General features: G+C 36.9%; 1 protein-coding gene across 1 annotated transcript; it reads right to left on the bottom strand.

The window, feature by feature from the left end:
• Positions 1–10,064: 10,064 nt before the first annotated feature.
• Positions 10,065–10,985, bottom strand: LOC116908920 (olfactory receptor 1468-like). Its single transcript, XM_032912377.1, has one exon. It carries the CDS (start codon positions 10,983–10,985, stop codon positions 10,065–10,067), a length of 921 nt encoding a protein of 306 aa, XP_032768268.1.
• Between the last annotated feature and the right edge of the window lie 490 nt (positions 10,986–11,475).

The following is an 11,475-nucleotide window of genomic DNA, read 5'->3' as shown; positions in this document are numbered from 1 at the left end:
ATTTCATATTTTCCTGGTTCCCTGGTAAAGTCTAATAGCTGATCAGTTCTGGCTAATTTAATAAGAAACAGCATTCTTACATTGGGTATCTCAGGCATCATCCATGGCATTTTATGAGAGTTTTCCAAACACATGATAGAAAAGCTTATCCTATAAATAATCAATATCATATGCATTAGTGCATTTTTAAAAACTATTTAAAAGGAGATGGAGTGTAGCTCAATGGTAGAGAATGCGTGGGGTGTGAGACTTGAACGTTACTCACCAGCATCATATACAAGATTATTTTCAATGGTGTACATGAGTTGAATAGACATTGGAAGGTTTCAGTTAGGAGGAATGAGCCAGAGAAATTTACTATACAAAATATTGACTATTGATAACAATATACCTTCTTCAAAAATATTTTAAAATGGATATAAAATATTTTCATTACAAAATAATAACTATGTGAACTATTAGCAAGGCATATTGCTAATTAGCTAGAGTTGACCATTCTGAAGTACATATATCCTTCATATATTCCATGATAAGCACATACATTTATAATTATTATTATAGCAATGAAATACATGCACCAAAACAGTTGGAAGTGATCATGATGGGAAGCACTAATTAAACAAGGACGGAACTGGCCATTAGTGATATGGGAAAGCTACAAGTGTGAAACATATACAGAACTTTAATTTATCTTTAGAAATACAAACATTTTCTTTGGACTTTATAATTATTTTGTGAAATTCATCCATTTTGGGCATGCTTTTTATTATGTTATTTTAATATATACTCTATAATATATTCGTTTATCATATTAATTTGTATTTAATTTTAATAAACATGTTTAATAGAAAAATAACATTTTTCTAAAATAACATTAACATTTTATTTAAGCCTATATGCCAAAACCATCCATTACAATCTATAGTCAATATTAACATGTTTCTCTTTCCTTTCATCAAAATCTAGTATGTACTGTACACTTATAGGACAACTTTTATTGAGTCTTTTTTAAGTGATTAATCATAATATGTAGCTTATGGTTACTTTATAAGGATATGATCTGAGGTATAGCTTCTCTATGAGAATTTTATATGTAATTAACATGATATATAACACTTTTTTAAGGATAGCAGTGCCAAAGCGTTAAAAATTTGGCCTTGGCATGGTACATGCGTGGGAAAACTTTGAATGCTACAGAACAGGAGAAACTTAAGTCATAAGGGTAACGAGCCCATACGACACAGAATGAAGAAGAGAGCCATGACGAAAACAAATGTCCTGTTTCCCTTAAAATCACTAAAAATGATCAGAAAACAAAAACTGAGTCAGGGTCTCTGTAAGTTAGAAATGACATTAAACAACTGAGTCTGAGGTCTGTAGTAGAGTCCTAGATATAGAGACATGGAACATTAAATCACAGTCCAAAAGTAGACTGGGCAAACTGGGGACTTGACTGAGTCAGGCAGTCAATGAAACTAATGGGGTCAGACCAAAACCAAAACAAACCAACCAACCAGACAACAAAAACAAAAACAACAACAGCAAAATCTTTGGCAAAGGCCAGGCTACCATCAACAAATTAAAATAAGGTTCATTTGTACAACCTTACCCATACCACTTCCACTTTTTTCAATAGCTTCTATTTCTTTATACCCTCTCTGAAGGCTGAGGTGATGGTGGACCATGGAGCAGTTAATTGTAAAAATTTAAAGGTCAACATACCCTTGGCCCCACGGCAGCTCTCCTGAGCTTCTTTACCAACTTCACCTTGGAGCAGGTAGCATACTACCACTACTAGCCTTCTTTGCTGATGGAGAATAAGAAGACCCTATTTGTCTATATGCCCCCACTCTCCTAATTCTTCAGCCACATGTTGCAGAAGCTGGGAGGAAAGAAATGACTAGTCTACCTTAATCCAAGGTCCACTTAGAACACAGGAGCTGCTTATATTGGCAGAAAGTCATGAAGTACTCATTTGAGGACATATTAAGTAGGAGATCTCTCTTGCCATCTATAGATGCTAAACTTTTAACATCTTTGCAACCAATTCTCTATTAAGACAAATTTGTTTTTATTTTATATGTATAAATGCTTTGACTGAATATATTCCATGACCACATGCATGCTAGTGCCCACGGTGGACAAAAGGGAGCATTAGTTCTCTTTGAACTGGAATTACAAATGGCTGTGAACCCCATGGTGGTGCTAGAAATCAAACCTAGGTCTAACTAGTTTCCTCAACTACTGTCAAATCCCTTCACCCATGTATTAAATTTTTGATAATGAAGCTGTTAGATGGCAACTCCACGTCTTTTCCTCTTATGTATCACCAGGAAGGGATGAAAAGAGGATTCAGAGGGTAAAGTACTTGATACACAGGTATGAAGAACTGAGTTTGAATCACAAGCACAGACATTAAAAGCATCTGTAACATCAGCTTATTGGGGTGGAGACCAGGGATCTCTGAGCTCAGTGGCTAGCTAGCTTAGCTGAAACAGAGAGCTTTGGTTTCAGTGGAGAGACTAGATCAGGAAATACCATGAAGAACAACTGAGGAAGACATCTTATAACAACCTCAACTCCTGCATACATACACTCCCATAAATATAAAAACTGAGGAAAACCTCTCATAGCAACCTTAACCCTGCATGCATACACTCCCATAAATAGGCACACCTACACATGAGCAGATACACTTCTGTATACCACACACAAAGATACTTGATCTTAGCCAAAAGGCTGAGAAGCAATATCACACACAAATAAATACATAAAACCTATACATGAACAGGTACACTTCTGTCTACCACACACAAATAAATATACAAAACATGAACAAATATATAAAATTCAAGTCCAGGGAACATTAGAGGCATCAGAATTGAAGGGAATACAATGGAGAGAGATGTCCTAAGACAGCAAGGAGCACGCAGTGATATACACAGCACTTCGGTGGTGAGTTCTTTCAATTCACTTTGCACCTACAAACATCATTATAATGGGACAATACAAAAACTTACCTCACAATGCCATATTCTCTAGAGAGACACTGTGTTATAACATTTGGAAGACTCAATGCCATCATCACTAGGTTCTATAACATTGATGGAGTACTTTTTCAAATGTATTTTGATCCATACCCACTGTATGATTCGCAAACCTTGGTTTTAGAGAAAAGATATGAGAATAAAACAACAGTTATCTCAAGTGAGATGTTGAGTTTATTTCTAAACATACTAAAATTATGAGCACTTGATGGATAATGATGAAATGTAGCTTCTTGTAGGAGGATGGTCTCCTAGACCTCAATAAATGTTTTCAGAGACCCTTAGGAGTCATGAGCTACTGTCTATGATTCTGGCAAATTAAAGGCAAGTTACTGGCCTTATATTCAAATTTGAGTGACTTAAAGATCATTTTTTGGAACTGTGTTTAGAATTATTAATTCAAAAAGTAAAAACTACTGAAAATATATCACAGATTACTTTCTATTAAGAGCTCTGGTTATCTCCAATTACAAAGAAATGACTTAGTGATGGTGATAGTAGAGAGTAAGGGTGATGCTCCTATATTATCCTATAGAATTTTCCTTTAGAACTATCTGTGAAAGAGAATCTTCTGAATCCTATGTCAGCTAATCTAACTGATTGTGGCTCTATCCAGACCCCGATCCTTGCCTCCTGCTTCCACACTGTGCATTTCCAAATGGAATCCCTATAATTGTCCTCTCACCCCTTTCTTCTGTAGGGCAACAACTCCCAGGATCCCTGAGTCCCAGAGAAGCTCATTAGTAACACACCTAGTATTTCCCCCTTTACATTACTGCCATGCTATTCTAAACCACATATCTAAATAAATTATGTTACCAGTGAGAATTCTGGGTTCACTCCGATTTTGACATTTGAAATGTTTCATTTAACCTTCATGGCCTTTGCTGATAATTATTTTCATTGACTTCTGCAGTAGAGGGACACACAGTAATTGAAAGCAATAATGACTTCCAAATCTTATGACCATATCGCACTAAAACACACTGATATGTGTAAATTTTGTGCTAGTTGAATTACTTGTCAATAAAGACTTTGTTTAAAAAGAGCTCACAGTATTAGGGCCAAACACTGCACTACATGATACATTGCCTTGTGTTATTCAGTGACTCTCTCTCTCTCTCTCTCTCTCTCTCTCTCTCTCTCTCTACCTCTCTCTCTCTCTCTCTGTGTGTGTGTGTGTGTGTGTGTGTGTCTGTGTGTCTGTGTCTGTGTCTGTGTCTGTGTATGTATGTGTATGTATGTGTGTAAATTCTATCTGTTTCTTTTGGCTAGACTTTAAGTTCTGTGATATGGAGTAATGTGTTAATTGATCCTCATAGACCTTCTATTCATTGGTTGGTTATATCATTTCTGTGAGATAGTTACTATGTAACTGTTATATACAGTGCAGTGAGCCACATGCTATGGTGGGAAATAGCAGTCAAGGTAACATGATTTCTGGCCTCAGAAGTCTCTGATCTAGCTGTTATAGAGGACTACTCACTGACCTACTAGTTTCTTACTAGTAACTTAATAACTTAATTGCAATGAAATATGTGGCACAATATTATTAAGGGGGCTTAATTTTATTCACGGATTGAGGGAATATATCCCTGTTTTCTTATTATGTTCTAGCATTATTGAAATTATAATATTGTATATAATTTTTCTTGTTCCTTTTACTCTTTCCAAACCCTCCCATATAAACCACCTTGTTGTTTTTTTCAAATTTAATGCCTCCATTTTATTAATTGTTGATACATGGATATTTGGAACATATTTACATTTGAAAAAGCCCAGAGGTTATCAAGAACTTAAGGAATGTTTACAAAGTAAGCAAAATTGTGGTTGCTGAGGTGTACTGAGTAACCAGAACAGTGCCCAAGTGGGAAGAGAAAGCTCAGAGATACACCTGGGAAAGCTAACCATATTTAAGTGTGAAGGTACATACTTATTTACATTTTGTTAGCACGTTCTCTATGACTCTTTATGGTGAATAGATGGAAGACATTTGAGACCAGAAGCAAGGAGCCTACTGGGAGCCAACTAGGGTAAAGTTGATAGTGGTGATGGTGGCTTGAACTTCTAAACTGGCAATGAAGACCATCTACTCTTGGTATTGATAACATACTATTTGATCAGCCTTGGTAGTGAAAATAAAAGAACTGGTTGAGAACTTGTTAGGACTTAGTATTCAGAACTCGGTGATGATCTGCTTATAGAGGGAGAAGGAGAGGAAGGAGTTAGTACACCTGTGTTGATAGACTTCATCCACATCTATATTGTTCTGCGCTTACACGTCAGTCAAGTTCACTCATCCTGTGATCAAACTAATTGGAAGAGATCTTGACCTCTGCCTTGTGCTCTTGTCCTGTCACTTTTCTTCCAACATATCCACTCTATTGGTGGGGCTTGAAAAGAAAGTTCTCATTTGGCTTATTGAGTGCTTGTTTCTATTGTCATTTTAATTTGAAATTTCTTTAGTTATTCTACTTATTGAACTTTATTTTCACATCTGATATTATTTTCCTTATTTTTAATACTTCATTTCAATTTTAGGCATATTCATGTTTTCTTTGAGTTGTTATACTCAAAGAAAATATACTTGTGATCATTCTTTTAATCTCTTTATTAAAACATTTATATAAAATTTTATGTAAAAATAAGCCATTCTTAAACATTTTATACTAAAAAATGAAGCATCCTTTTCAATTCTTTTATATCTATATGTCACACACAGACACACACACGTGGGGGGTCATATATAGCTGGATCATAAGGTAAATTTGAGGAGATTCCATTCTTATTTATATAGTAATTGTTTTATTTGTAGAAAATAAAATGTATTTTAATAATTTCCCCTTCTTCAAAAGCCTCTAATGTTCTCTCTCAAATACATGTGATTTTTAAAAAAAATATTATACCTAAATATTTAAATACAATCTGTTATCCACATATATGTACATAGACGATTTTAGGACTGACCTTTGGGTATTGGGTCACCTATTGGGGGTTTATTCCCTGGGGAAGACTATTTTACCCATTCTCAGTATTCCTTATGTACTTACAGTTCTTTTTTAGGGTTGAGGCCCCATGAGAGTTTTCCCCTTTCACATTAGCATGTCTGTTATCCTCGATCAGACCATGCTGATTAGAGTATGGGTGTAGCTTCTCTGACATTTCTAAGAGATGCAACCTCACTTCCTGTTCCTTTGGAACTTACAGTTTTGTATCCTTAAGTATAGGAGTTGTGCTGCAGATGTGTCAGTTGAGACTAAGTACTACAGTATCAAGTGTTCTCTGCATTTTGATTGGTTGTGTTTTTTCTAATTTCAGAATCAGGAATCAGAGAGTAGGAACTAGAAGTTAGATGAGGCTTTAAACACTTCAAGCCATCCCCCAGTGATATACTTTCTCTGGCAAGATTGCACCATCCCTTACCCTCCAAAACAGTAAGTACCACCAACTGTGTACCAAGTTTTCAAATTCCTGAGCCTACAGTGGACATTTCCTACTAAAATCATTGTAAGCACCAACACTTACTTACCAAACCAGGATCTCCTACTATGATTGGTGGAAGTGAAAACCAGGCCAGATGGAGGAATCTCAGCAAGAATGAGACATGTTTATTCCAAGCAGTCTTTTTATACACTTATCAAAAGAGAATATAAAGGTGATTGCTATGATATAATGGTTGCAAGTTAGACAAGGTATATAAGACTAGTGCCTAACACCATTTAGCCAAGTTCTACATACTTTGTTGACTCCTAGGGTGTACAGAGAACCACAGTCAGCCTAGATATTTCACTGTCTAAGGGAATACTTGGCCTCTCAGGAACTGAAACTCACTGAAAAGATCCATGGAATCTAACATGATAAACTTATAACACATGTCTCCCAAGGAAGCTAGACTAGGTCAGTACAATGATTCCTTGCAAGTTACCACATTTCATTCACCATTCACCACAGGCTCATGGCTATATAATAATTCACAATGTAGTTAGTTCACCTTTAATAGTATCCATTGTCTTTTACAACATTCTTATTGCTTAAAAGCCAAAAGTGATTTCTGAGACTCAAAGGACTCTTACAAGTATAATCCCCTTTTATGTAAAACAAAACAAAGTCCCACAGCTATATAAACAAAACAAAACAAAACAAAACAAACAAACAAAACAAAAAAACAAGCAAGCAAGCAAACCAATCCCCCAAAACTCAAAACAGGAAAAATTACCTGCAATATATATTGGAATAGAGAGTTTATTAGCATTTCAACAGAGAGGAATGGGGACCTACTAAAGACATAACAAATATAACAATAGCAAAACCAAGAGAGTCCAAAATCCAAATTCAGTAGCTCCATGTTTGGTGTCTGGAGATTTGCTTTCAAAGGGTTTAGATGACTCTGCTTATGCAGAGCTGTTGTTGGCCAATGTCTCATTGTTCTTGTATCTAGGAGTCTCTGCTAAAACCCAAGATTGTTTTATAGCTTCACCAAGTGATCTCATGCAATCTCTTGCACTCTTACAGCCTTCAAGCAGGGACTTCACTGCAATGTGCTACATGTCATAGGTGGCTCCTCGAAGCCATGAAGGAATAATCCATGATCCCTTCACTCTCAAATACTCCATGTTTCTAATGACAGCACTGATGGAACTACCAACTTCAGCTGTTGGATTGTGGTGGAGCCTGGCCTCTTTGAATCATTACCCTTATGCCCTTTCTTCCATGTTGAAAGCTGGGATGAGACTTTCCCTGGTGTTGCCCTTGGTCTGCTGATGGTTAAGTATCCTGGAACACAGAAACTCACAAATCACACAGCTTTGAGGGGAGCAGTTATCCAATGGAATGGTATCCTGAGTGATGGGGGCCAGGAACTACCCAGCTCTAAGGTCAGACAGTGTCCCATTTGAAGGCCATTCTGAGACATGGGTGCCCAGGAACCACACAGCTCTGTGGTGGGACAGTGTATCAAGGGAAGGGTGTCCTGAGTCATGGGATCCCAGAAACCACATCGCTCTGAGAGGAATCCTCCTCAGGAGAAGTGTTAGAGGTCCCAGGGGAGGGTATCCCCGGCTGAGCTGAGAAGCCCATGAACCCTACCTCTGCTTCACTTCTTTGCTTATTTTTTTTTTGCTTTTAGGCTTTTCCCATTGATAGAAGTACATTAGGCAGCAAGTATCATAAAAGATTTATTGAGAGGGAACAAATCCAAGGTTGGCTCTTTCTGCTCCTGGGAAGAGACAGCATGGAAATTAACAGTAGACAAGGCTTATATAGAATTTCTTAGAGGGTGAAGCTTTTCAGGGCAGAGATGTCCACTTTGAGCATTGGTGAGACTTCAAGTCCTGAGGTTGGAGAGCTCAGAAATTGGTGAATTTTTCTACTCAGGGATTGGTGGGTTTCTGTGGGAAGATCAGGGATGGGTAAGTTTTTCTGTTCAGACTTCCCCTAAGATTAGCATAATCTGGGAAGGGTCATATTGAGGGGCTGGAGATGGGCTTTGTGACATTTAGATGCTGGAAATGCTGTTATGATAATTAGAGAGATCTGGAGGAGGGGCCTAGCTGCTGGAGACCTTCAGACATGGGCCTCCTCACTTTCCTGTCTTGAGGGTTTGCAGAGTTTCCAAAGTATGAAAAGTTTTCAAAGGGAGTCCACAGGGGAGAGTAAAGCCTTGGGTTGGTGTGAATAGTCAATCTCTTCCTCTACTTGCTTTTATATGAGGAATAAAGTAAACGTAGGTATAAAGTTTTTAAATTCAAAGTTGCAAAACTGCAAATGAACACAAGAGCAGTGTCCTTAAAAACAACTTTTATAAGCTTCTAGATCTGGCTTTATTACTGGAGAAAAAAATTTCACAGGACATGAATATGATAATTCATTGTAAAATATGAAATACAACCTGGTAGTGACAGTGTAATAAAAACTGATTTAGGGCCAGGGCATCTCATAAAAGATAACAAAGTTATAGGGGAATATTTATATATAAAGTTGTGGAATATTATGGGGAGTATTGGTATTAGCTCTTCTTTGAATGTCTGGTAGAATTCAGGACTAAAACCAACTGACCCCAGGTCTTTTTTGGTTGGAAGGTTTTTATTGTCTGCTTCTATTTTTAAGGGATTATGGGACTTTTTAATTTACCTGATCTTGATTTAATTTTGATATGTGATATCTGTCTAGATAAACCATTCATTCCTTCTAGAGTTTCTAGTTTTGTTGAGTATAGGCTTTTGTAGTAAGATATGTCTTTTTTTGTATTTCCTCCATGTCTGTTGTTATGTCTCCTTTTTCATTTATGATTTTATTAATTTGGATACTGTCTTTGTGCTCTTTAGTTAGTTTGTCTAAGGGTTTATCTATATTGTTGATTTTCTCAAAGAACCAACTCTTGGATTTGTTAATTCTTTGTATTATTCTCTTTGTTTCTAATTGGTTGAATTCACTCCTCAGTTTTGCTATTTCCTGCTGTCTACTTCTCTTTGTTATGTTTGCTTTTCTGTTTTAGAGCTTTCAGGTATGCTTTTAAGTTGCTAGTATGAGAGCCCTCCAATTTCTTTGTGAAGGCACCCTCTCAGAGGTGAAGGGGAGAGGAAATGGGGGAAGAATTCTGGAAGGGGGCAATGGGAAGGAGGGGAACATTTGGAATGTAATAATAAAGGTAAATAAATAAAACAATTAACAATAAAAATAAATCTGAAATATAGACAAAAATTCTGGTCGAAATGGCAAAATCTGAGGATATATTTCAATGATGTATGGAATGAAGATACCATTTAGAAATGATATCCAAGCTATAGTTTAAGAATTCTTATGCAGTAGTTTTCTAGTATCAAGAGGACATGAAGGCTGAGTAGGGTCCATAGTTAAAAGCACATTTTAAATATTGAATAATTGATAGAATGATCCCTCTATAAAATAGCCTAATTTTTAAAACAAAAGATCAGAATTGCTAATATTAATATCACTATATTTACTTGATTATGTTATAAAGACATCGGAAAGATGATTATCACAGTCAGAAGACAGCTTTCATTTGAAGCACTGTTTTAGGGCTCCCTTCATGTCTTTGTTTCTTAGGCTGTAGATGAAGGGGTTCAGCATGGGAGTCACCACTGTGTACATTATAGACATGACAGTGTCCTTCAGAGTAGAGTCATTAGCAGATGGACATAAGTAGAGGCCAATAATTGTTCCATAGAACAGTGACACCACAGACAGATGGGAGCCGCAGGTGGAGAAGACCTTGTGGATGCCTCGAGTTGAAGGGACCTTAAGAATGGAGGAAATGATGCGTGTATAAGACACTATGATGAGTAGAAATGGAAGTATAACAACAAGCCCTCCTATGATCAATATCATCAACTCATTAATGTGAATATCAGAGCAGGCCAGCTTTAGAAGAGCAGACAGATCACAGAAAAAATGGGGGATCACACTGTTTTCACAGAAAGACAACCTAGTTAAGAGCAAAGTATGCAACATGGCATGGGACATGGTCAGCACCCAGGACAGCACCACCAGACTCACACAGAGCTTGGGGCTCATGATGCTGGAGTAATGAAGGGGGAAGCAGATGGCCACATAACGATCATAGGCCATGGCCACCAGGAGGAAGCTTTCAAGGTCTGCAAAAAACAGGAAAAAGTACGTTTGTGCCAGGCAGGCTGCATAGGGGATGGATGAAACTTGGCTCTTCATGTTCTGCAGCAATTTGGGCACTGTGACAGAGGAAAAGCAGAGGTCAGAGAAGGATAAGTTGCTGAGAAAAAAGTACATGGGTGTGTGGAGATGAGAGTCCAGTCTAATGACAATGATGATGACGAGGTTCCCCAGGACAGTGGTGAGGTACATCGTCAGGAACAGTGCATAGAAGAGGTGCTGGTGCTCTGGGGGGATGGGCAGGCCCAGGAGGAAGAACTCAGAGATGATAGTCTGGTTATTTCCAGTCATGATCTTTCTGTATTATCTGTTAGAAAAGTAGTAGGACACCTCACAATTTTAAATAAAAATGAACATATATGAAAAAGTATTTTACAATAATTAATCTCACAGTTGTTATATTATCTCTATATTCTAAGTTGCTAGAATTTCTTTTGCAATAAATACCTTAATTCCTTGTTTTCTAATGCTTGTTTCAGTGTTCCATTCTTTAATTCCTACTCTTATCTAAGGTATAAAATGTATTGGCTTTTCTCTTACTTGTCAGTTGGTTAGGTGGCGTCAGTGATTATGATTTGTTTCAGCTTTGTGATTTTCTCACATCTCAGTGTTCTCTAGGCTTCTGTGAAGATTATTATTTTATGATTACATATCTATGCCAATGAGAACTTCATGTTCTTGAATGACTTAGATTACCATTTCAGTTTCAGGTTGGATTTCTTTTTTTTTTTTTTTTATTAACTTGAGTATTTCTTATGTACATTTAGGAGTGTTATTCCTT

The sequence above is a fragment of the Rattus rattus genome, chromosome 9 (assembly GCF_011064425.1).
Source record: "Rattus rattus isolate New Zealand chromosome 9, Rrattus_CSIRO_v1, whole genome shotgun sequence".
Taxonomy (NCBI): domain Eukaryota; kingdom Metazoa; phylum Chordata; class Mammalia; order Rodentia; family Muridae; genus Rattus; species Rattus rattus.
Note: the sequence above shows the minus strand (reverse complement) of the source record. Positions and strands in the feature narration are given on the sequence as shown.